Here is a 26,631-nt window from a genome sequence, read left to right on the forward strand (position 1 = left end):
GTGTGTGTGTGTGTGTGTGTGTGTGTGTGTGTGTGTGTGTGTGTGTGTGTGTGTGTGTGTGTGTGTGCGTGTGTGTGTGTGTGCGAGTGTGTGTTAGAGCAGTCTGAATCTCCGGGACTGGTGTTTGTGGCCAGCCTCCTCACAAAGCCTCCTCTGTGCTGCCTACTCCTCACTCCAGTCATGAGGACAGACCGACTGCACAGCTGGACCAGAGTGTGCCTGCAATTACTATCACACACACACACACACACACACACACACACACACACACACACACACACACGTGCGCACGCACACGCGCGCACACACACACACACACACGTGCGCACGCACGCGCGCACACACACACACACACACACACACAGTGCCTGGAGAAGAAACGCAGGCCCCATCCACGGCACACCGCCATCCCACTCCTCTCACTCTCACATCAGACACAAAGCACTGCCTTTGTCTCTCTCTCTCTCTCTCTCTCTCTCTCTCTCTCTCTCTCTCTCTCTCTCTCTCTCTCTCTCTCTCTCACATTGCTAGGGAGGGTAGTTGTCAGGACTCAGTGGCTGAGTCCTGACAGGCGGGCGTACCGGCGTGGGCAGGTTGCTCCAGAATGAGCAGGTGATTTGTTCCAAAGGACACATCCCCCTGTGCTTTAAAGGCTTAAAGCCTCGGTGAAAGTATATTCTGCAGAAAATAATGATTGTACAGACGTCATTGGTAGGCTAAGGTATCCTAGTGGTGCTGTATTACGAATGTCACAGACTTATATTCCTCTGATGTTAATGCAAAAAGAGGGAGTTGATACAGCTCCGGCACAGATATGATATAGACAGTGCAGAGGGGTTAAACTAGATGAATGTGCACTTGATGCATGTTATCATCAGCTCAGAGTAGATATCCTTAAGACATGTATTTTCGGTCCATATTGTACTGTTATAAACTGATTCTGCAATTTAAAATATGTTCGTCTTCTCCTTAGGCTGAATGATAGAAAGAGACTTTTACAGCAGATCACAACAGAAAGCCTCAATCCAAAAAGCAATCATGCGACGCAGTTATGCACAAAACGACGAACCCGGGAGAGACAAGATGAGACAGACCTGGAATATGAATGGGATGGGACAATCCTAACCAGCAGAGGGAGTCACACTTGAGCTGCCTCTGTCCATCAAGCCTCCCCAATGAGGCTCCTCCTAAAGGCCAGACTCTGCTAAGCTGGGAGGGAGAGATAGAGCCTCCTACACAAATCTCTCTGCTTTCTGTCATCTGTTGTACTCAGACATCCACCGTATGCCGCACCTTTTACATTTCAATCTGCCTTCCTGATCTGGGTAATGACAATTGGAAATCTGTTGGCACACGTACTAACAAGTGACAGTCAAATATACCCTGTTTATTGCATGGTGGGAATGTTTTCCCCCAGGACTGTCTTGACAGCATCGGCTGTGTGAATAGTGGAATGGATGCAGCATGAGTTTGGAATGATAAACAAATATTTGGGTTGTTTTCATTGGTTCAGATAGGTAAAGTACAGTATGTCTGCCTATTTCCAGTTATATAACAGTACATGTAATTACACCACCTGATTTCATTTGATTCAAGAGCCAATTGTATGTTTTCCTCAGCTGCATCTGCAATTGCTATATGTGTTAAGGTTTTTGAACATTTGCATTTTGTCCTTTTTAAGCATGCTATCCTTGGCCAGATAAGGTGTTCATGTTGGAAAGCACCTTTCTACGGTAGCCAGTGACTGACCCAACACCAGTCTAAATATATCAGAGACAAACATAGAGATGGGCATGTTCCTGAAAGCCGGACTCCAAACTCCCTTTGAATAACTGTAAACTTACTCCTGCCTTAAAATGTAGCACACATCCATACAGTACACATGCGAGGCTGATGGAGGCAGAAAGGGGAGGACGGGCTCACTGTAATGCAAGGAAGTTGTAAGTCATTCCATTGCATACATTACAATGAGCCAGTCCTCCGATTTCTACCCTCACCAGCCTCTATGCACACTGGCATTGATATGTCAGTACAAACAATAAAAGTCTGACAGTTTTCTCCTTAGTACATAACGATTTTTCTTTACCCTTGCCTTGAGAAACAACAAAACACAATAAATGGAAAAACTGTGTTATTTTATAGGAGCTGGTACAGTATGGGGGTGTAAAAGATCACAGTTTGAAGGCAGTCAGGCAGGCAATAATTGATCCAGAGGGAGACTCCTCCTGTTTTTGTTCTCTGCTCTGACTGTTTAGCATTGCTGATCTTGCAGGTCTTGGATTCCAGCGTACAAAGCTGTGAGTGTGAGGTTTGACTGTGTGTGCTGGTTGTTAGAGAGGTTTGGCTCTGCTCTGCTATGCCTCACTCTTTGCCTTGCTCTCCCTAATCCCCCAGAGAGCCTGTTGGGGAAGAAGCGCCGTCAAGGACGTATTTGATTTGCAAACATTTCTCCCCCCCAAAAAAATAGAGGTATTTCTGGATCCTGTAGTGCTGATTAGCAGCTAGGAATTGAGTATATCCCATTCACAACTGTAGTTCTCCAGTCCTGCCTGAGAGCTTTTATAGAAAAAAAGTAGGCATATTCTATCTGTGATGTCACTTATCTTAACTTCTATGGCAATTAGGATGTGGCTACCTCCGATCTGTAGCTGACGTTGTTTTCCCCTGTTGGGACAGTTAGGAAACACAACTTGATGCCATACACATTTTTTTTTGTTTGAGTTTTGAATTTGAACCACTATGTATGCTGAGGCACATTTCTAAACAGGATTAGATGATGATGATTTAGGGTGTTCTATTATGTAGAGGAGCAGAAATAGCACCATCATCACTTCTTTGTTGTTCTCAGTCGGGACATAACTGTAGGTCTGAAAATTGCAAAATGATTGTCTTTCTGGGGAGACAGCACGACCCAGTAGAACCAGCATCTGTGGGTCAAAGTAACCAGCCGTCACACTCTGAGAGACGGTAGGCATGGGCAACCAAGAATTTCAGCCATGTAATAGGTCTCCAAATTAAAAAGAAAATGTAGAAAACATTCCATTTATTTTCCTTGTGGCACTAACGAGATACATGCTGTATTTTAGAGAAAGTAAACGATTCAGAATATTTCAGTCTCTTTGCTCTTATTTATAACCTCCAACCAAGGGAAATTAGCTTTTGCAGAAGATGAGCTGAGATGAAAGTGTGTCAGGAAAGCAAAACAGGGAACTGTGGGTATTCAGTAGCATGGGATTGATTAAAAATGAATGACAACAGATTTTCTTATTGATGTCATGCGATGAATATGCATGTTATGTGTTTTTCTCCACTCTAAGCAGATACGATAGCACAATCTTCACCTTTTTATGCTTGTAAATGTTTCATCCTGTCATGGTCATATGAAATATTTAGCTACAGGCTCTATAATTATGCTTTCTATTTTGTGTATAATATATTTATAAACAGAAGATTGTGCCATTACTGAACTTTTTCACCGGGACAAAGTTTGCATAACAGAAGACTAAGCTGAGAGCATGTCTTTATTTAGACTTCTCTATACAATCCCCCTCACATCTTGTTTTACCTTGTGTTCAAGCTTTGTCGTTGTATTCCTCAAGGAAATAACACTGCCAAACTCTGTGCAAATGCTCAGTAGCCTAAATCTAGCCCTGTATATCTTATTTTTGGAGATATCCTCTTGGTCACCTTGACCCTGTGGTGAGTGTATGTGAGTAAAGGTTGACTCCTCAACGTTGTGGGATTTGGGAGTGATGAATACGCAGTGTGCCAGTGAGACGGTTTTCACACAGCTGAGCCTGAGGTATGCAGAGTGCAGAGAGATCCTTCACCCATCCTCACCCAGAGCTTACTGCAGTTACCCCCATCAGTCTCAGGCAGCTGACTGGTGCTTAGACACTGTACCAGCCGAGGGATCACAGGCATGAAGCATATGAGGTGTTGGGTAACCTGATGCATTAGAGACAGTGACACTCTGTTGCACTATATTGCATTTTTGCAAATGTACACGTTTATTAGTGATACCATTGTGTCAATTACAAGAGTACTGCACAATGTGTGGAGCATGGGGAAACTCAAACTCACTTCTTTTGATTACATTGTATTTCATAAGAACAATTCTTGTGTGGCTGGTGGGGTTGATAAACATTGAACATTGTACTGTAACGTTGAATGATGCAAGAGTGTGGAGAAATGTAAAGAAGACATCTTGTGATTTATTGTCTCATATCTAATAGCATCTGGTGGTGATGTAGCTCATTGTTATGCACCCCATGGTGGTATGAGCCTCTGTTCTGCCTGCGGTGCCTAGTGAACTGAACAGTCACGCCAGGCACAGTGAAGCCAGCTACTCTATACTAGGGGGCAGATTCAAACCAGTTATATTATATAGCAGCAGCAATATACTATATACTGTAGATGTTCTAGTCTGGGAGAAGGGCCAAGACTGGACCCTGAAATCTCTTTGAAGTGTTGTGTGTAGGTACCCTACACAAGGCTGAAGTGGTAGGTGAGGAGCATGTTGATTTCTGACATGGGTGGGGGCAGTTGTAGACCACCAGATGGTGTTTAATTGTGAAACCCTAGAATTGAAATGCACATCTAATTACCCGCCCAGACATTATCGGCTGCGTGCGCTTCACATAAACCAGGAACAGCAAGCATTGACATTCAGGTATTATAACAAGCTATTACTGTTGGAGTTGAAATGAGTGTCGCTGTAGTCATTTAATACATCTCATGGTAAGGCTATTAATTAGCAATGGCAACATTTTGTGTGATTCTGAGAAGATTAAACTGTCTCGTAAAAGCACTGCAGGGAACATTCCCATTGCCATTTTAGAATGCCAGGAGAACATTAACTTTCGATATAAAACAACAATTATTTGTAAACATACATTGAACGAACAAATGTGTTTTTGTTAGCTAGAATCTAATTATGTTTCAGTGCCATAATAAAACGATTACATTGAAAAATGGTTTTCCTAAATGGCTGTCCTCTCACTATGCGAAGAGGACAGGCTATCAAATTATGTAGATTATGTTTCCCAGTGGTATTGTAATTGCACAGGTGCACACACAAAGAACTATATAAGTAGATGCATGCACAGACATTAACATCTTATTGTATTTTTTTTGTATTTTGGTAGAAACAGTCTATTTGATAACTGACAGTAGGACTTTAATTTCCATAAAGAATACATTACATAAGGGACAGATATAAAGTACTTCCCTCAGGCAAAGGGGAATGCACCAGAAAGGCATTAGACAAAGGTACAGTATTTGATAGTCTATGCAATGTGTTTTTAACATCTATCTGATCCTTCTCTAAACTCTGTCCGTATAAGATAACATGTGAAGTAATGGAGTCTCTTCAGAAATATAGCTTGAAGATATGTTCAACTATCCTCTGTTGAAAGTTAGTCATTATTTGTATGTACTGTAGTTCTTTGCAGGGATACAGCACAGCTTTCCTTTCCCCCTTTTAAAGTTTCTGTCACATTACTGTACAAAACTGCCACTTAGCTCCTCATGTAACATCTACATCTTCTGCATTTTGGAGCTGTGTCTACTTTCGGAGTAGACACTTACAAAGTCAGCAGACATTGTATAAGAGTGAAAATGTTAACGATTATCTTTGACGCTAATGGCCATTTGGCAAGATGCATGTGTATTAGTTCAAGGGCTGTTGCATGACCTCACTTTGCAATCAATACAGCCCAATCCTGAGGATGCAAAGAAGAGTTTCACTTGAAAACCACTTTGTCTTGCATACAATAATTGCAGCTCATTGTTACTTGCAATATGTACTGTACCTGAGGGTCTGAACCCACAGTATTGTTTAATAAGCAGTCTTCAGAGAAACACAAATTCATTGTGGCACCTAGCAAGGGACAATATTGAAAATGGCATAGTTGTTCTGTAGTGGAGCCAAGATGGCTAGGGGGGAAGATGCTGTCTCTGAAATAGTTAACTCATTATTCCTCCTGGGATGTAGCTGGTCGGTCTCTTTCCTGGCAAACATGGCATGTGTTCAGTGATATGTAAAGTGTCTAAAGGAAATCACTTCTTATTCCTCTTGCGAGGAAAGTGGCCCATCTGGCATGCTCTGCTGGTGGTGGTGGTGGTGGTGGTGGTGGTGGTGGTGGTGGTGGTGGTGGTGGTGGTGGTGGGATTGGGGTGACAGGCTGCATCTGAAGCAGTCCCTCCTCCACTGCTCTGCATGATTTACCCCTCTGTTATGTATCACAGAAGACTAAAGCTCCAAGCTGAATAAAGCAGGGCCGCTATGAAAATAACATGAGGCTTAATAAATTCACTGACAGTCCCAATGTATTCACTTACTGTATACAGTTGCTTTTCACAGGGTGAGATTTAAATGGGAAAATACAAGATCGTACAACCACCTCTCTGCAACAGTACTCATACTAGTTGTTTGGATGTTTACTCCAGTCATGGGTAGGGCCCTGTATCAAATTCATTTAGATATTTGTAACTGTCTGCTGTGATCAGGAGACGTTAGAGAGTGTTGCTTTCACAGGATCTTCTTGCGTTTCGGTGTTCTGTGTAGAGTGGTGGCGGCAGGAATGCGACGGTGTCATCCTATAAGGAAGGTGACATATAGAGAGGCAGGTGTGGGTTACATGCAGGGTAGACAGCGCTGCATTGATGCATGGCTGCCACGTCTGGCCTCCCACGCATTGGCCCTGGACTGCAGGAGGATACCAGAGTCAGCCTGGCGCCGCTGCTCTCCAGCTGGGTCAAACAGGACCACAGATAGGCCACCTTGCTCTGCTCTGCTCTGCTCTGCTCTCCGAGCCTCAGGTGTCTCCTGCCATGTCTGCATCCACCCCTCCCTCCCTCCCTCCCTCCCTCCCTCCCTCCCTCCCTCCCCAACCCCACCCCCACCACCCTCCTCAACCCATACCATTACATCACTGCTGACCCCATTTCAAACCCCCCGGTCACATCACATGGGGGGGCCATTTACTCACATTAACTGTCACTCTGATGAGCACTTTGCTGTCAGCCACTTCACGCTGTGAGGGGTATTTTAAGACCATTTGACAGTGAAAGGTCCTTAAAGCATTTGTCATAAACTACTAAATGTGTATGATTTGGCATAGAATGACAGGCCATGACAGCTGCAGAGTGTTCAGTAAGGTATGGTGTCATCTGTGATGATGAAACTGGGATGATTTATTGTTAAGAGGGGCCTGTGAAGACTGCAAGATAGTTTGGGCTACAGGAAGTATTTGCATGTAGATTTCTTGGACTTATTTCTTGGTACGAAGGCCTCACCACCTAAAAAAAGCACCTCTGACCCATGTTTTTAGAAGTGGGCGGGGGGGGGGGGGGGTGTCTAAAATAAAATCAGCTGTCACTGTGTGCTCGTTGGACAGAGGTGAATACGTACTGCTGGAGCTGGTCTCCAACGCCCAGTGGGATTTTTCTTTGTGGCGAGGAAAGAGACCCTGCAGGCCAGGGGTTTCAGTGGCCTTCCTTCCTGTGGGATTCTACCTACTGAGTCTTAGTTTTCTACCCCTCACAGACCTGGTGAGTGGCTAACAAATGTGTTGTGGTGGTCTATGATTTGGTATTAAATTAAGCCCGTCAAAAAGGGATTCATTGACACACATACTCTAATTGGCTCCATTTATTCCCCCTGTATACAATAGACCTTAGCATTTAGTATATGGAGACGTGCAGTAACTAGTGTGAATAGTGTGACGATGATAAACGCAACAGCCTATTTTTTATAAATGTCAGAAAACAAAACTGATGAATCCTTATTTGTAGTGGGAAAATAACTTTTCTAAGTGCTCTTTTCTAAATGGTTACATTAGTTTGTCAGTATCTAATATAGTTATTAAATGTATAGACATAATCAGCGCTGTTGTGTGGGAGAACAGAGGGGAAATGTTTTGTACTTGTGGAGGTGTTGTTATTGTCCTCACCACACAGACATTGTTATGGACATCCGTGCTCAGACAGTAGGCCAAGCTATTCTTAAGAGCCAGGACTGTAATTGAACATTTTTGGGATGGTACAGAAAGCTAACCTTGGGTTAAAAAGGCATTTTGCTCTGGGCAATACTGTGTTTGCTTCAGCAGCCTCATTGAGTAAGTGGATGGAGTGTCATGTCCCATTACTTGTCTTGTTAGCCCATGTAGCAGTATCTGATGATGTCATAAACCACAGTTAAGTTTAATATAGCTGCTGAACTCCAAAAGCAATGCCCCTTTCAGTCTAATTTACTGTATGCTGTACTTTTCCTCAGACGGTTATTGCCACTGTAGACTACTAAGAGTATTGGAAGTATTGTTAGGAGATGAATGGTAAAGAGAATTATAGTATACTTGGTTAGATGGTTGTAAGAACATTGTTGCATAATTTCCAACCTCTTTTGGTGCATTCACTATTAGTAGCTAAAAACAGGGCTGTATAATGTTACCAAAGAGGTTTCTGGAAATGGGTTTTCACATCTAAACCTAAAGGAAAACCTTGCTCTCACAGTTATCTCCAGCTCTCGCTCTCTCTCTCTCTCTCTGAGAAATATGATTCTGCCGGGCACCGAAGTTTAAAATAGGATTGATTTATTTTTGCAGGTTAGTGGCGCCTAGATTACTTCACTTTCTTGTTATGTGAGCTCTCAAACCGACATAACATGTCATAAGATACCCATAGACTGTTGACAATTTTTTTGACATCACATTTTCAGTCTTTCATAATGAACACTATCTGCATGCCTCCAGAGGCAAAAGGCAATGATAGAAATCAACTTTCTCCTGTGTGTGATGAAAGAGCATACCATTTCCTATGGCATCAGGTATGTTGAACATACGTTGATTAATGGCTTTAGTAGGTGAAACCCACCTTATTTTGGGGAGTTGGCTATGCTTGTTCCTCATCCGTCTTGACAGGCTGATAGGTTTACACTAACATACCAAGCATTCCCAAGGGGCTAAAATAGACGGTTGAAAGGAGCTTTGCTCCAGACTTGTCCATATGATCACATGATGTACTCATCACCAGCATAACTGTGTGTGCTTTTCACCAGTTTTTCAATGTCATTGTGAGAGGTGAAATTACACTGCATAGATTTGTACCTTACCAAATCTTTCATTAGAAAAAGCTCAAAGAAATTTGACAGATCCGTTCACTATTGAATCTGAAATATTCTCTGTGTTAGCAACTGTTTTATCTGTAGCTCAAAGCAGTATCTTTTAGATAAGAAATACTCTCTTGAGCGCTTTGATCTGACTTTACATGTTTCCATTGATTGAGAACTTCATTGCATTTTGAACCTATGAAAGATAATATAAAGTGATTAAATCTGAGCTTTGCTGTCATAAATCATATTATGTAAGTAAAATATAATGTCCTTCCTGACTGCTCTTTTGCTGCGGTGTACCACATTTTAATTCAGTTTCCTGCTGTCCAAAAAACACAATTTGTCAATGATGCATGTTAAATCTGTTTTTTATTAGATTAATGCCAATTATGCTCCAGACATCCTGACAATTAAACAGCAGTTATTATATTTCCTGTACAGTGAGGCACTTACTTTTCATCACTGTCCCCTGTGTGATTCCAAAGCAATAGTGTTCCACAAACACAAAAGTCATTGGTAACACCATATCCTACAGTCCAGTGTCTGCTGTTTTTGTAGATTATGTGCTAACAATAACTACTTTTATTAATTATAAATGTAATTATTATTTAAACACAATTGGTTGCTACCTGGTAGCAACAGTACCCTTCAGTGCTTGTTTAAATGTGTACCAAAGAAAGAAAACAGTTATTATTAATAGTAATGGATATTTGGTAATTACGCAATTATCACATAGTTACCATTTTACCTGTATTGTAAATAACAGGTAAATAATGGACTCTCTCCATCTATAGCACAGCATGAAATATTGTGACATACCCTCCTACTGTGCAGTTGAGATGTGTGCACAAATACTCCAGGGAAGGCTGGTGGAGGTAGAAATCGGAGGACAGGCTCATTGTAATGCATGGAATGGAATGGTTATACCATTCCTCATTCTGTTCGATGCATTACAATGAACCTGTCCTCTGCTTGCTACCTCCACACTGATGTCATGAGGTGACAGTGCTGTGTCAGCATCCAGGCTAATGTCCTCTCTATGGGTGTGTTAACAGTCTGAGGTGTCAGAGCTTCATTATATTAACAATGGTTTACAGCACAGAGACACACATATACATCTATATCCTCCTCCCTATAATTGGCTATCCACGGGGATGTGTGTAATTAATTTGAATGATGCTCCTGTGTTGGAGAGGGACTGTCTCATTCAGTTCATGAGAGTCTGCAATAACCCTTGTGGCAATATCCCTTCGAATACTCTGTCTGCTATTAATAGTAACTATATGGTTGATATACTGTATAGAATGGCCTCATCTACTAACAATACCAGGAATCATGTTTGATTAATGGTGTGCTGTCAATGTTAATTTAAAGCTTTAGAATTATTTTAAAACTGAGTTGCCATGCCAGGGATGTAAAGGGGATGTTGTTGTACCCCTACTTTTGCACCAATGCCTGTTAACAGGACAGGTAAAGTGAACATCCACCTACGTTTTCTAAGAATACATTGTAACCTCCTTGTAAGGTCTTTGGCTATATTTAAAGAAATTCTCCATCCTATGCACTTATGCAATGTATGTTTGGAGTGGACAGAGAGTCATGTGATTGTACAGTCACATTATACATTTACTCTGTAGATGCAAAATAGATCTGCTTGTCAACAAACTGCATACTGTAAAGCATAACTGTAAAGGTCTGTGTACAGACACTAGACAACACCAGCTATGTAAGTTGCCACCTGGTGGTAGCCAAATCTTGATCTAACATACAGCTGACTAGTGTTTTCTATTCTGTGGACAATACTGTAATGTCTTCCATAAGAGTAACCATTATGTCTGTGGTTCCCTCTAGCTGCAGGCAGTGCAGGTGTAACCAGGGCGGGACTTCCTGAGAAAGCTGTGAACCAGAGGAACAGGATTCTCTCTGAAGACTCCGAGGACCATCCCCTGACGTATCCCATGGCCATGTACCAGCAGGCAGCTGTCTCCACGCAGGAGGACAACACCTTCTCTAGCGGGGTATGGTGATACACACCATAGGCCTACTGCATAGATAAACTCACACATGATACTCCATGGATATATTCAAAACAATTTTATGGATGTATTCTAGCCAGTAGTAACCAGTCTATGTTCATACAAACAGACTGCAAACCTTTAAAAGGTGACATTGACTAATTTATTCAGCTACCGACTGTCATGTGTTTCATCATGGCTACACTGCCTTCCCTGTCTGACAGTATAGTCATTGAAGCCATTTATTGCACATTATAATGAGGTTGTATAACCCCAGATGTATTGCTCACTAGAGTGTCATGTCCGAGATGCTGTCATGACCAAGTGTAGCTGCTGTCATGCGTAGAGTGTGTGGTGTCAGTGTTGTGATAGCTGCTGATGGCTTTGTCACGCTGTATGAGTAGGAGGTGATGACAGCTGACCAGTAGGAGAGTTCAGTGGCCCTGTAGACACAGGGATACATGACTCCCACTCCCTGGGCAGGGACTGAGGAGAGTGGCAAATAACACAATGGGCTATTAATGCCCCCTGCAGGATAACTCTGGCTGGCCATTACTCATGTTTTAGACTGCAGACCTGTCAACTGAACTCTGCAGTGTTGGCAAAAGCAGTACAATATCTGGCTGGACATCATGCTGTCTTGCAGCTCTCTAAAAAGCAACCAACCAAAAATATTGCTCTGCCACTGTGTAAACAAAGTGTCACCCGCATTTAAATTGGTGAGTGTGTGTGTGTGTGTGTGTGTGTGTGTGTGTGTGTGTGTGTGTGTCAGTGCGCATGCGTGCATGCGTGCTTGGTTGTTTGTGCACAGTTTGTGCGCCAGTATTTCTATGAACATTCAGGGGGCTGTGGGAAAAGGCTGAGCACAATGGACCTATTAGGCATCAGCCTAATTCCAGACCATGTAAAAGTGAAAGCAGCTAATGATATTTCCCTGCTTCATTAGGTCATGGAGGAGTCTGAGGTCTGCTCCTTGCCTGGGGGGCTTGCCAGTGTGAGGAAACAATTTGAAACCCAGGAAACTGCAACATCGCACAACGTAACCCAGTTTAATTTCCACCACAGAAATGTGCAGGTAATTAATGTACGTTAATGTCAGGCCTGCATGGGAGAGACAGAGAGTGCTGGCAGCGAGAGAGAGAGACATGCAAATGTAGTCTGACCTGAGCTGGTTTAATTCAAGCCTCCCATTCAGTCAGCCGTCCATCCATCCGTACCAGTGTGTTCCTTCTTACATTAGATCTCCGACAGAGTGGAAGTCAGTCACTCAGGGAGCAAGCACAAATCTGGGTGAATATTGAATGATTGAAGAGGTTGGGGAGGTTCCCTTCTAATACATATTTTTTTCACTGCACCAACACTGCAGCAGGGCTTAAGTTACACCGTTACATTTCATTTGATGCATTGCTATTGTTAACAATGCCCAACATGGGCAACAATGGAGAACATATCCCAGTGGACCTTGTGTCTGTCAAAGCCCGGAGGCTTTCCATACATCCTGGTTCTGTTTTAATTGGCCCAGTTCTACAGTTTCGAATCCTCTGCCAAAGGGACACAAAGCGTCATTGAAACAAATGGCGTTTTCGTGCCTCCATGGCGACAGCTACAGTGAGTGATTAAGGTGTAACCACACAGAATCATCCCATCTCTGTCATCAGGCCTCTGTATGCGATTAGTGTAATTTGAGATTGCAGTAAGCTATCTAATTATCAAGACCCAATCCTGTATTGTTCTCAGTGATGCATGCTTTATTTGCAGTTGTTTGAGCATTAATTAAACCTGCTGTTGCCGACAGTACTGCCAATGAGAAGGAGCCATTCCCTGCTGTGTGCGTGCGTGTGTGCGTGTGTGTGTGTGTGTGTGTGTGTGTGTGTGTCTGTGTGCTTTGGGTGTGGGTGTGTTTTGAACTGTGTGTGTGACTGCCAATGTCATCCATCTCACAGGAAGTGTCAAACTCAGAGGTGACAGTGAGGAGCAGTGCCAGGGAAGTAATCCCAGCCAGTCAGCAGTTGATTTTTTACCAGGATGAGCAGGTAAAGTTAGATTGGTGTCTTGTTATTCTGTTTTACAATATAGGACAGTGAGGCTGTGCCCCTAAGTCATGTTTTGTACCTGATTGCCTTAAAATATGTTAGCAACTGTAAAATGTGTTATAAAAATATACATATATACAGTACAAGCTCTCTATGACCAGTGTATCAGGACTAGATTTAACGGCTCATTAAAAAGACAGCTCTGACAGAGCAGTGCTGTACAGCGTTATCTTCTACCTGGTTTGACAGTAGGAGCATAGATAGATTTTTCATAACAAAGATATGTCATTCTGATTCAGGTCACACACGATGAAAGCAACATGGCCTCCAGTTATGAAAACCATTATGATGAAACAGGTTAGAAGTCTCTATATGCTCATTTTATGTTTTACACTGCTCACCTTCCTTTAGGTCAATTATATTGTTCAAATGATTTATCCTAGAATTATTAATGGTATTTTTTTCTATTTATTGTTCCTCCGTTTAACTATTTTTTCTTCCTCTTTTTAACTTTTAGAAGAGGACTTGCCAAGACTTACCACCAAAGAACTTAGGGATCGCTTTGAAAGAACCATTGAAGAAGCTGCTCCAAGCAAGCATGTTAAGGTAATGCATGATTAACATCCTTGCTCTTAAAATAACATTTCCCTTTAAGATTGGTGGGAAAAATTATATGATTTTACAATGGTTGCTGTTCTAAAATGTTCTATTCTCTTTTATGCTGATTTGATGACATTGAATATGGCCCTACTTCATATTAAGTGTCCTTGAAATGCTATCTACATGGTAATTACATAGGCACAGTCAGAGGAGCTACTCTGAACAACATAGTCTCCAACGGAATACGTTCTGGGGGATCATTTCTGCCGACCAAAGAATACATTCTGACAGTATACAGTTGCTAGATAATACGTTGACACAGAACGTATTCTTTGGTCTGCAGAAACGATCCCCAAGAACGTATTTATTTGGAGATTGGGTTGCTCTGAAACAGCACTATGTTATAGAGCAGTAACATATGAGTGAATTCATCCTTGGTTTTACAATTATATGAGTTCTTGTATTGAACTGTAATAGGTACCAATCTCTTAGTGCTAAACAAAGAGTTGGGTTACTGTATAGTTTATTCTATTCTATTCTGCTTCTATAAACATGTTGGAGACTTATAATTCATCATCATCATCATTATTTTTCTCTCCAAACAAGATTGGACATGACTTCAGTCGGTCTAAGTGGTCCTCAAATGTGTCACAAAAAGTCTCAGCGAGTGAGATATATGCGTCTGCCACTGAAGCAATAGAGGAGGACACCTCTGCTTCTGCCATTGATTATGAAGACTCTGAATACTTCCCTCCTCCACCTCCTGAAGATTCAGAGTATTTCCCACCTCCACCTCCAGACTTACTACAGGTCCCATCAGACAGTCCAGATATTCCAGAGTGCTGCTATTCACCTGAGCCTGAGCCGGAACCAACTTACCCTTCTAAATATCCAATCAACAAAGAGGAGTACTCCAAGCAGAGAAACCTCTATGAGTTGAAACGCCTTTACAAACACATCCATCCTGAGGTTCGGAAGAACATTGAGAGAGAATACAACAGTGATGTGACTGAGATTGAGAACACACAAATAGAGAGCCAGGAAGATGCTAGATATGTATTTGAGGATGATGGTAGCAGTCCCTATAACACAAGCATCAGCCCAGACCAAGAATACCTGGAATGGGATGAAATCCTCAGAGGGGAGGTACAATCTATGCGCTGGATGTTTGAAAACAAACCCCTTGATGCCATCAAAGATGAAATTCCAGATGAGGACGACGATGACAAGAAAATAGCTCAACAGGAGATCATAGTGGGAAAAGATGTACGACGCACAGCTTGGATGTTTGAGACCAAGCCAATGGATGCGTTGGGCTCAAACAACACTGACTCAACTGAATACAGGAATAAATTCAACAAATTGGATAAAGGGGATGTCCGTGCTGCAGCCTGGTTGTTTGAAACCCAGGCTATGGAAACCCTAAACAAAATGCATGGGGAAGAAGAGCTAACAAAAGAGATTGTGTTTACTAAAGACGATAGCAACTCTACCATCTACATGGTTGAAACTCAGTACATGGAAACTCTAGGTCATACTGAGACCATTGATGAGAGTCACCTCCTGAGTCTGAGGTCAGTGCTAGAGGAAATAAAAGGAGAAGTGAAGACCATCACAACCACATTTGAGACATTGTTCCTATGCGTCCTCATGGGACAATCAGGCAAGATGCTGGAGATCACATCTGTACGCAAAGTGGAGATTCAGACGGAGGGCAGTCAGACATCACGCTGGCTTTTTGATACCCAACCCCTGGACACGACTAATAGAGACCCTGTCCCAGTAAAGCTTGTGTGTAGCCTATCCATGGAGGATAGCTACAAAGGTGATGTTAACCGGGGTAGGTTTTTGTTTGAGACAAAGACCTTGGATTCCTTTCACGAGGAATGGGAAAGCTCAAAGCTACAAAAGGAGGACATCATCGGAGCTGACGTTCGTAAACATTGCTTAGTGTTTGAAACTCAGCCAATGGATTCACTGAAAGACGATTCAAATGCTAGGCCCCAGACTATAGAAGACATTATTGGAGGTAATGTTAGATCTGCTAGACACTTTTTTGAGACTAGTCCACCGGCTGTTCTGAAGGACAGCCCTGAGGTAGGGAAGCTTAAAAAGGCAGTGGCAAATGAAGAAGAGAAAGGAGATGTAAGACATCAAAAGTGGCTTTTTGAGACTCAGTCATTGGAGCACATAAGAGATGAGAAAAAGGAGGTAATTCGAACTGTGAACCTCGAAGAAGACCTCACTCAAGAGGATGGTACAAGCTGCAAGGCAGATGTCCGTAAGAACTGCTGGGTATTTGAGACACAGCCAATGGATACTTTGAAAGATGATTCAAATGCCAGACCCACGTGTAAAGAGGAAATTATAGCAGGTAATGTCAGGTCAGCAAGACATTATTTTGAAACAACTCCAGCTGATGATTTAAAAGACCTTCCTGAGGTGGGGAAACTGCAAAAAAAGGTGACAGCTGACGATTTAAAAGACCTTTGTGAGGTGGGGAAACTACAAAAAAGGGTGACACTTGATGAAGAGAAAGGAGATGTCAGACACCAGAAGTGGGTTTTTGAAAGTCAGCCCCTGGAGCACATTAGAGATGAGAAGAAAGAGGTCACTCGAACAGTAAACCTAGAGGAAATTGATAAAGGCGATGTCTCAAACTACACACAAATATTTGAAACCACAGACTTAAGCACATGTGATGAATCACAAAAGATTCTTGTGGAGGGTGTAACCTTTGGCTCAGTAAGATCTAATAAAAACATCTTTGAGTCGACACCAACATATGCCATGCAGGACAGCTATGGGCACTACCATGAGGTAAAAACGGTGCGTCGGGAAGAGGTTGTCAAGGGAGATGTAACTCGCTGCAAATGGATGTTTGAAACACGTCCCATTGACCAGTTTGATGAAAGCATTAGTAAGTTCCAAATTATAAAAGGAATATCAAAACAAGAGATTGAGTCTGGTGATGTAAAAACTGCCAAGTGGTTATTTGAAACACAGCCTCTTGATGGAATTAAATACTTCAGCAATATGGAAGATGAGGAGACTGTTGGAACTAGGGAAAGTGTTGACATTGTGAAAGGTGATGTGAAGACCTGCAAGTGGTTATTTGAGACTAAACCCATGGATGTCCTGTATGAGAAAGTTGAGTTGAAGAGTGACAATGAGACTGAGGAGATACACAAAGGAGACGTAAAAACCTGCACATGGCTATTTGAGACACAAGCTCTTGATACTATCCGAGATGAGACAGAGAATGTTCTGAAAACATACACTGTAAACCAGGATGAGGTTCATGGCAAAGATGTGAGAATGGCTCGCTTCATCTTTGAGACAGAGAATCTGGACAACCTCACAGGGGAGGAAAGTGACTCTTTTAAGAGGGTCACAGAGATAAACATTCAGTCTGGAGATGTGTCTAGGATGAAGTATATCTTTGAGAACCAATCCTCAGATATCATGACCTCGACATCTGAGGAGATCATGCAGAAGCTTAAAAATGTGCAAACAGAGGACATACAGAAAGGAAATGTGGTTAACTGCAAATGGCTGTTTGAGAACCAGTCCATAGATACCATACGTGATAGCGAAGAGGCATCTATTGGCACCCGCACTGTGAATGATGTACAAGGAGGAAATGTTGACAAAGGCCGTTTCATTTTTGAAACCTACACCTTGGACAAAATTCAAGAGGTGTCCTCTGAGACAGAGACAGACATAACAAATATGCAGAAAATCATCCGTGAGGATGAAGAGAGGGGGGATGTGAAAAACTACACCATGATGTTTGAAACTCAGCCTCTTTATGCCATTCAAGACAAAGAGGGCCATTACCATGAGGTCACCACTGTAACTAGCGAGGAGGTAATGCGGGGAGATGTGGTCGGGTCCCGCTGGTTGTTTGAAACCAAGCCTCTTGATGCTATTAGGGATACAGATGAAGTCTATATTATCAAATCTGTCACACAGGAGGATGTTCAGAAAGGAGACGTCACCTCAGCCAAGTGGAGATTTGAAACACAGCCTCTCGATAGAATTGCAGAGGACAGCAAGGTTTTGATTAAGACTGTTGAGGATATTCAAGGTGGAGATGTAAAAACCAATAAACATCGTTTTGAGACTGATGCGTTGTCACAGCAGTCTGTTCGAACAGTTAATGTGAGTGAAATTCAAAAGGGTGATGTCAGGTCAGCAAAATGGAGGTTTGAAACTCAAACAATTGACAAAATACGGAGCATGAGCTCTGAAAATTTAATTGAAACTGTCCTGAAGGAGGAGATGGTAAAGGGAGATGTTAAGCAATCGGTGTGGCTCTTTGAGAAAAATCCCCTTGACCACATAAAAGAGGTAGATGAGGATGGTATTGTTGTTACTCGGGAGGAAATTCCCAAGGCAGATGTGAAGACAGCAACATGGCTGTTTGAAACTACTCCGTTCCATGACTTTAATGAGAGCAGTACGGAGAAGACTGAAATCCTGGGTAAGAGTATCAAAGGAACCCTTGAGGAACTTTATAGCCAGCAAATGGTTAATTCAAAGGGAATACTCATTGAAGCAGATGAAATTGGGGATGTAAGAATGGCAAAATACCAGCTAATGAATAAGCAGGCTCCAGAGATCCAAAGAGAAGAAATCATCAGGGGGGATCTGAACAACATTATGATGACTCTTTTGAATAGACGGGAAACAAAGGAAAGGGGGATTGTAATAGATTCAGAGGAGAAGGGTAACATCAGTACAACAGTACACCAACTGTTCAACCAAGAGAGAGGCCTCAATGTGGAAAAGGAGGAAATATTAAGAGGTGATATTCAGGAAGCTGTAAACAACCTTCTGAAAGAGGGAGGATCCGCCAAACGTGGTATTCTCATTCAAGAAGATGAGATGGGTGATGTGCGAATGACTATATATTCACTTCTAAATAAAGAAGAGGACATGAGTCTTGAAAAAGAAGACATCATCAAAGGCAATATAAAGAGTGCGCTCCAGAGATTGTCTAACCCAGAGAACCCAGACCAGATGATGAAGATAAAATTGGAGGACACAGAGAAGGGAAATGTCAACTTTTACTCCACATGCATTGAATCTGGGGCACTTGACTATCTCAAACAACTTCATGTAGAGTCAGATGAGACTCTACCTGAAAGAGTGGAGAAAGAGGAGATTGTTGGTGGTGACATAAAAGGGACAAAACTCATCCTTGGTCGTAATCGATCACAAATTGAGCGTACAGTGGTTGAAGAGGACATTGTGCACGGAGATGTTCACAACACAGTCAAGGCTTTCATGACCGAGCCCATGATTTCACTAGATGGCCTACAGAAAGAGGAAATTGTAAGAGGCGATTTAAGAGCAACTATGAATTCATTGTCACAGTCTGTGAATCAGATGTCGGTTGTAGAGAAGGAGGAAGTGGTGAAAGGCAACATACCCAAAGCTCTGCGGTGCCTGGAGAGGGCCCAAAATTGGTCTAAGGAGGCGGAGAAGCCAGACATTGTCAAAGGCAACATCAAAGGGGCACTGAGGTCCCTGGAGAAATCCTCAACTGCCAAAGTTGACATTGTCATCGAAGATTTAGTTGCTGGAGACATCAAAGGTACCTTGAAATCCCTGGAGCAGGCAAAGCAAATGGTGAAGGAGGTTGAGAAGGAAGAGATTGTGAAGGGTAACATTCATACAGCAAAGCAGTGTTTGCAAGATGCTTCTAATGAGAAGAGAGCATGCCAGCAGGAAATAGACGTTCAGGGAGATGTGAGAGGTACTATTCAGCTCTTATTGGAATCACCAGCTTCACCTAGAATGCAACGGAGAGGTAGCACAGAGGGTGATGTGAGGATGTCCATAAAGTCACTATATGACAATCAGGAGCAAAATCAGTTTGAGAAAGAGGAGGTGATAAAGGGCGATGTGAAAGGCACAATAAAATCATTGCTGGAAACAGCAGAGCGTGCAGCTCCTAAAATCAGAGTAGGAGCGAGACGGGTCAAAGTGTCTAGAAAGAGTGAGACAATTAAACAGGCCCCCACTGTTCAAAATCAAACGGAAGCACAAAGAAATATACAAAAGATAAAAACTGCAAATGCAGTCAAAATTGAGAATTTAACACAGGAAAATCATACCATCTCAACACAGGAAAATCATACCATCTCAACACAGGAAAATCATACCCTCTCAACGCAATCCATTGTCAATACAACAGAATCGCATAGTGCTCAGCAATCAACAACAATGGAACACAAAACCATTACTCAAAAGCATGGAATTAAAACTTTGAATACAGAGTTCCGTAATCTCAATTCAAGTCGAAAGGGTTTAATCAAATTAGATAAAACCAAAGTTATTAAAAGAGATGTTTATATTCCAAAACCCCCATCATCAGAGTCTGAACTCCCTCTCCCTCCCCCACCTCAACCAATGGCTGAATGTGATTATCAATCATATCCAACTCCTCCTCCACCTGTCAATAGGCTTGACAGTGACCTTCCTCCTCCTCCAACTCCTCCACCTCCCCCGCTATTGGTTGACTCTGAGCTTGATCATTTCCCTCCTCCTCCTCCTCCACCCAATGCCGGTGAACATGATTTCCTCCCACCCCCTCCCTCTCAACAAGAGCTGGACTCTATGCCATCCCAGACACCTCATCCATCACTAGCAAAGGCCACAAAAATGACTGTCAAGAAGGTGAAAGCTCCTACATTGCACAAAGTCCCTACGCTTGAGCCATCAGTTCACCAGCAAACTCAAAAGGTAACATCAGAAACATGTACAACCACAGCCAGCAAGTCTGTGGTTGAAATTAGCAAAACTCAAACTGAATCAGCATCAACGTCAAAAACATCAGAAATTCCATTTCCACCTGAATCACCACGGCCATTAAAGAAAGTTTACATCTCTCCTGTCAGATTTACACCCCCACCCTCACCCCCTCCTAACATGAAATCTAGATTCAACACTCCATTAATAAAGGCAGAGAAAAAGTATAGAAAATTGGAAGATGAGAATACACCCCCCTCTACTCCAGGTCCCATTTATATACATGACTCAGTCACAGCCGCACTTGAAATGCTTTCCTCTAAGGACACAGGTATGGATCAATCAAAGAAGAACATAACATTTGATTTCACCCAAGAGAGGGCTGAGACTGTGACTAAAGTACAATCAGACACACAATCATCTGATTTATCCAAGCATATCCAAATCTCTGATACTCCCTCAAGCAAGACTTTGATCACTGCTGTAAATGAGAAAAATCTCCCTGATTCTACCGTTATTTCTTCAGCTAAACAGCATATTATCTCTAATAAGACCTCCAAAGTCTCCTCTGTTCAACAGACCACATCCATTTCCTCCACAACACAACAGATGGTTACTGCCACCAAACAGCAGGTGGTTTCAGCCTCATCAAAACAGTCTCAGTCAGCTATCACTAACAAAGTCCAGATATCATCCAGTGATGCAAAAAAGCCAGAAAATCCAAAAACTGACACAAAGAAGAATGTCAAAAATCTAAAAACTAAAGGCTCCAATAAATCTGAGGACAAAAAGAAAAATGAGAATTCTGTTACACCTGAGAAGGTTCCTACAAAAACAGAAAAAGTAACCCCAGAAAAAAATGCCAAAGCAGGTAAATCACCACAATCTGAGAACAAAAAGAAAAATGGCAATTCTGTATCACAAGGACCTGAGGAGGTTCCCAATGAGCCACCCAAAACAAATACTGTCGCCCCAGAAGCTAATGTAAAAGCAGCTAAATCAACACAAAAGACCAAGAAGGGAAATAAGCAAGAAAAGGAAGTAGACATACAAGAAACAAAACAGCAAGATGAAACTTTGAAGGAAAACATTTCAAAGGAACAGGATGTAAAGATGGAGGTGAATGCAGCCACTAAGGTAAAAGTGAGCAGTGAACAAAAACGTGCAGAGACCAAGGTCAAGGAAGAGACTGAGGTCAAGGAAAAGACAGAGATCAAGGAAGAGACTCAAAAAGCTCCTGATGCTTTAGACAACCAACCAGCAACTCCAACTCCCGCAAGAAAGAAAAAGAAGAAGAGGAGTAAAGGTGGGGCACAGTCAGCCCAAAGTAAAGATGCTGCCACCCCTACTGAATCAAATACTGAATCAAATACATCTGTTTCTGAAAGGTCCATTGAGAACCACGGGGCCATCACTGTAGTGCAGACACATAAAGCCCTGCAGGAGGAGCACATTCAGGTCAATAAAGAAGTCATCATCACTGAAAACAAAGTGAATCAAAGTTTCCAGCAACAAGAAACAGTTAAAGTCCAAAAACAGGTAAAGGCATCCCAAAAGAAGAAAGAGGCAACAGGCAACCAGCAGATTAAAGAGAAATCAAAGGAAGAACAGAGAAATGTTCCAGTGAAAGTGACAGGCAAGTCAGCACAAAGTGAACCTGTAAAGCCCTCAACAGAGAGCAGTGAGGATTCCATAAGACGAGAAGAAGTCCATCAATTAATTTCACACATAACAGAGTTACAAGGAGCTTCAGGAAAAATTGATTCTAAATCTGTGAAAACTTTGCTGAATACAATTCCAGTGTGGCTCATAGGCACAGAGGAAAAGAGGGAGTTGGAGGGGGATGCAGGTGACCATAGCATCCAAAATCTTACAGAAATTGTTTTATATGTGAAAAAACTAGCACAAGCAAAACTAATATATTTAGAGGGAGACTACAACACTGTGGAAAAGCATGAAAGTGAACCAATTTCTGAAAAGATTATTTTTGGTGGGGCAACACCGAAAATATCTAAGATAAGCATCGGCTCAGCGAAAGTTGAAAGCCAAAAGAAAGTTGTGGAGAAGAAAAAAACTTCACATGAAAGTGGAAAGCAAGAGATGAGTATGTCTACTGACCTCAGAGCACCGTCACCTTTACTAAGGATGCGTTCACCCTCACCCACCTTTATTACCATTGAGTCCACAAGGAGAACTGACTCACCTCAGAGAGTAATCCCATCACCTACCCCAATGCACAGATCAGCCACCCCTCCAACCCCGCCCCCTCGCAGGTCTGACACCCCTACATCACGCATCAACAGGATCACACCCTCTCCCACTTTCGATAGAGCAGAGAATTTGGCCCGACTGAAAGACACCACAGCCAAGCTTTCCCGTGGAGTAACCCCACCACCAATTTCTGTTATCCAGCAAGTCACAGAGAAGAAATCTGAGATAGTGGAATCCCCGGCATCATTCCATCGGCAACTCAAAATCGAGGCACAAGTTGTAGAAACATCAGAAAAAAAAAGCACACCTGAGCAGGTCACAGAAAACAAAGCTGAAATAGTGGGAGATACAGAGTCATTCCATCACTCTGATACAGACATCATGGAAGCTGCAGATATGTCAGACTCGTCAATGGTGACTACATCAGTGCGAGACAAGAGAGAGTTTTACGAAGAGGCTCAAAAAGCAAAAAAGAATAAGACCTATGTGAGAAAGGATCCCATTGATATACCAGAGCGTTTGGGCCCAGACATGGAGGACCCTGAAATAGAAAAAGAGAAGGAGCACCTCCCCAGGGTTGACTTGTCAGGGCTAGTCAACAAATTTGAATCACAAGAGGAAATGTCCTATGTCAGAAAGGAGCCTATAGTAATTGCAGAAAGACTTGGTAATGAGAGCGAAATCACAGAGACTGACATAGAAAAGACAGAAACTCTAGAGGAGGAAATGCAGGCTTTTGACATCCAGGCTATTAAAAATATTTTTGAATTGGGTGAGCAAAGTCCCTCGTTCAAAGAGGAGAAAAACAAACAGGAGGTGCTGGCATCAAGCCTGAGTGAAACAACAACAGACAGTTCAAAGCAGGAGACTCCCCAGGAGACACAGAGGAGCTCCCGCCAGAGCTCTCCCCTGCCTCCCCAGGAAGATGTGGTGCAGAAGAAACCAACAGGGTTCTCTGAAACTAAGTCAGTCACAGAGCACTTCTCAAATGTTGATGAATTCGGCAACAAGACAATTGGATCACACACAACCATTTCCCAGCACTCTGAGAAGGTATTAACAGGTCCAGTCCCTTTCTCATATGCAGACGCGGTTAAGAAAAAATCTCTAGAGGTGAAGCCGACGGTAACCTCTGAAACCTCTGAGGAGACATCCACTGAGGAATTGCTGAGGAATTTCCAGAAAACATGGATGGAAAGTGAGAGTGTTTTTAAAAGTCTCGGCTACAGTGTGTCAGAAGAAGGAACGTCACAAGTTGTGTCACACCAGACGAAGACTGTTGTAACTGGTAAAGAGAGTTGTGCTGCACGATGGGACTTGAAACTAACAGGAACTAATGGCATGTAAAAAGCCTGCTCTGATATTCACTGTGACCTAACATGAATGAAACATAGCACAAGAACTGCTCAACAAGCATGATATACAGTATGATAACATGGAGAAAATCATAGAATATACTGTGTTGTTGTGATCGTATTTGAACACAAGCTTTACCCTTTGTTGTTCACTATTATGTGTGTGATTGCACCCCTGATTAAAGGGATAGTTCACCCAAATGACACAATGACAAAATTACATTATTGTTAGATTACCTTGACTGCTTTTAAGGGTAAGGAAACAAATAAGTGATTTCAGAATTTGGGGGAACTATCCATTTAATGCGTTTAGGAGATGGTACAGTACTGTATGTACAGTGTCTTTTAAGATACTTCACATTTTAATCATTATTATCGAATAGCTTTATTAGTGAGAGTCTAATATTAGTTGAAGTTGCTCTATATCTGTTTTATAACACTATAATTACTCTAGTGATATCAATAGAACACTGGTAGCAGAGTAATTACAGTGTTACTACAGTACACACGTATAAAACTATTACCATGTGGAATGAATTAAAGGATATAATGTTCTTCACTTTTCTCCATCAGGTTCGAGTTCCGAAGTCGGAGCTTTGCACTGTATGTCAGAGGAGGGTTTATCCGATGGATGCTCTGATAGTGGACAGAAAAAAGTTCCATAAATCCTGTTTCTGCTGCGAACACTGCAGAAGTAAATTAAGGTAAGGCAAATAACACCCGAGGACAGGTAGCAATATAACCTCTTTTAACAGCAGAGGTTGAATGGTTTATCACAGTGCATTGCCACATGTAGGATGTCATTTCGGCTCAGATAATCACAGTCAATTATGAAAGGTTAGGTATTTTTGCAGATTTTTGCTATTTCAATATAACTTTATTGAAATATCTGAATTCAGAATCCCTTTGCATCATTGTTTTCAATAATATTCTATTTTTGTCTTCTCCAGCCTTGGCAACTACGTCTCTCTCCATGGACATTTGTACTGTCTACCACATTACAAACAACTCCTCAAGTCCAAAGGGAACCACGATAATGGACTTGGACAGAAACTGCTCACAGAAAGTGGCAGACTAATACCCTCACCAGAGCAACTTGATTGGAGATATTCAATTTCACAGAGCAGCATAGGCTCAGCAGACAATCTCGAAAAAGAATTTTTGAAATCAATTGATGAGACCAAAATAAATACCAATAAGATATCTGTTGTGTGGCCTCCACAAGCCCACCCCGCAAAGAAAGCCTTTAAAGTGGAGGAGGACATAAAGCTGACTAAGCCACAATGGCCTCCTCAGGACAATTCCCCTAAGTCACCCAAACACCAACATAGAAAAGCTGTTCCCAGGAGCCTTCTTTGAGAGACAGCAATCACCATGTCAGGTAGACATGATAGTACTATATATGTCAAGTAGAACAGAATAGGCTTCAAGTAGTTCATGGTAAGGAAACCTATGACGCAAAGAACTGAGAACTGTGAATTGAGGAAAGTCTGAGACAAAAAGACAAGTGTAGAGGATAAACAGTGAGATGAAAGGCAGTGAAAGGCAGAAATACAGTGGACATGAAAAAAAGAGTGTAGGGAATTGTGTACATACAGTAAATGGTGTGTGAGAGTGGAAAAGCAGATGGAAAGGAAAGTGCTGAGGGTCAGAGTAAAAGTAGATGGTGAAATAAGAGTGGATGTAAGTATGAGGTGTTATGCTTTGAAAAGAAACTCCTCAGGAAAGCCTATACTTCATTGGTTTAAAGATTTGAAGACTTCAGATTTCACATGGTCTTCACTCACATAATGTAATTATTCTGTTCTTTGAATACAATGGAGACCACACCAGTCAGCCACACACAGTATTCAAAGTATTCAAATTTGTAATTTGATGTTGTGTTTGCTAGGTTTCTTACGGAAATAACTTCATGCTATTATTACCAAAATTCTGATTTAATAAATGAATCCAGTTCTTTAGAGGGGAATGCGTGGGATGTACATCATGACATACATATTTGCCCGATATATTTAGAGAAATGCTTCAATTCATACAGTACATTGATTTTGTTCATTTGTCAATTAGACCATGGAGAGAGTACCGTAACAATTTGAATTCAAACACACTGTCACTGTTTTACTGTATTTTGTCTTGGCTTTTTCTTTCAACATATCAACATTTTTACATTTGCCTTTTTCTAGCACCTGGTGTGCAACCTAGTAAAAATGATCTTGGAAATATTTTCTTTATAATATATACAGTATATACTATCCTATTAATTGGTATTAATCATGTTTGTTTTGGACATTTGTATCCTTTTTAAACAGCAAATATTTTGCAATGCACATTTTATTTTGTAGATTAGCCTACCTTGCTTTGTACAAGAGTATTCCTGATTCTCTCATCCTGTCAGGCTGGTTTACTTTCTAATGTATTGCTGATCCAAGGGCAATAAAAACATTGAATTGAAAAGTCTATATTGTCTTCTCTCACATTCATTTTAAACACCTTCATTGTTCTAATCACTCAAACTATAGAAACATAACATATGCTTTTATAGAACA

General features: G+C 41.9%; 1 protein-coding gene across 1 annotated transcript; it reads left to right on the forward strand.

Moving 5' to 3' along the window:
- Positions 1-11,070: 11,070 nt before the first annotated feature.
- xirp2b (xin actin binding repeat containing 2b) lies at positions 11,071-25,756 on the forward strand (the record flags this gene model as incomplete). Its single annotated transcript, XM_083682472.1, has 9 exons — positions 11,071-11,130; positions 12,074-12,202; positions 13,050-13,160; positions 13,460-13,517; positions 13,678-13,766; positions 14,367-15,857; positions 16,257-24,018; positions 24,659-24,789; positions 25,036-25,756. 8 exons carry the CDS (start codon positions 11,071-11,073, stop codon positions 24,748-24,750), a joined length of 9,792 nt encoding a protein of 3,263 aa, XP_083538598.1. The 3' UTR covers positions 24,751-24,789; positions 25,036-25,756.
- Between the last annotated feature and the right edge of the window lie 875 nt (positions 25,757-26,631).

This window comes from Argentina silus (assembly GCF_951799395.1).
Source record: "Argentina silus genome assembly, chromosome: 12".
Lineage (NCBI taxonomy): Eukaryota > Metazoa > Chordata > Actinopteri > Argentiniformes > Argentinidae > Argentina > Argentina silus.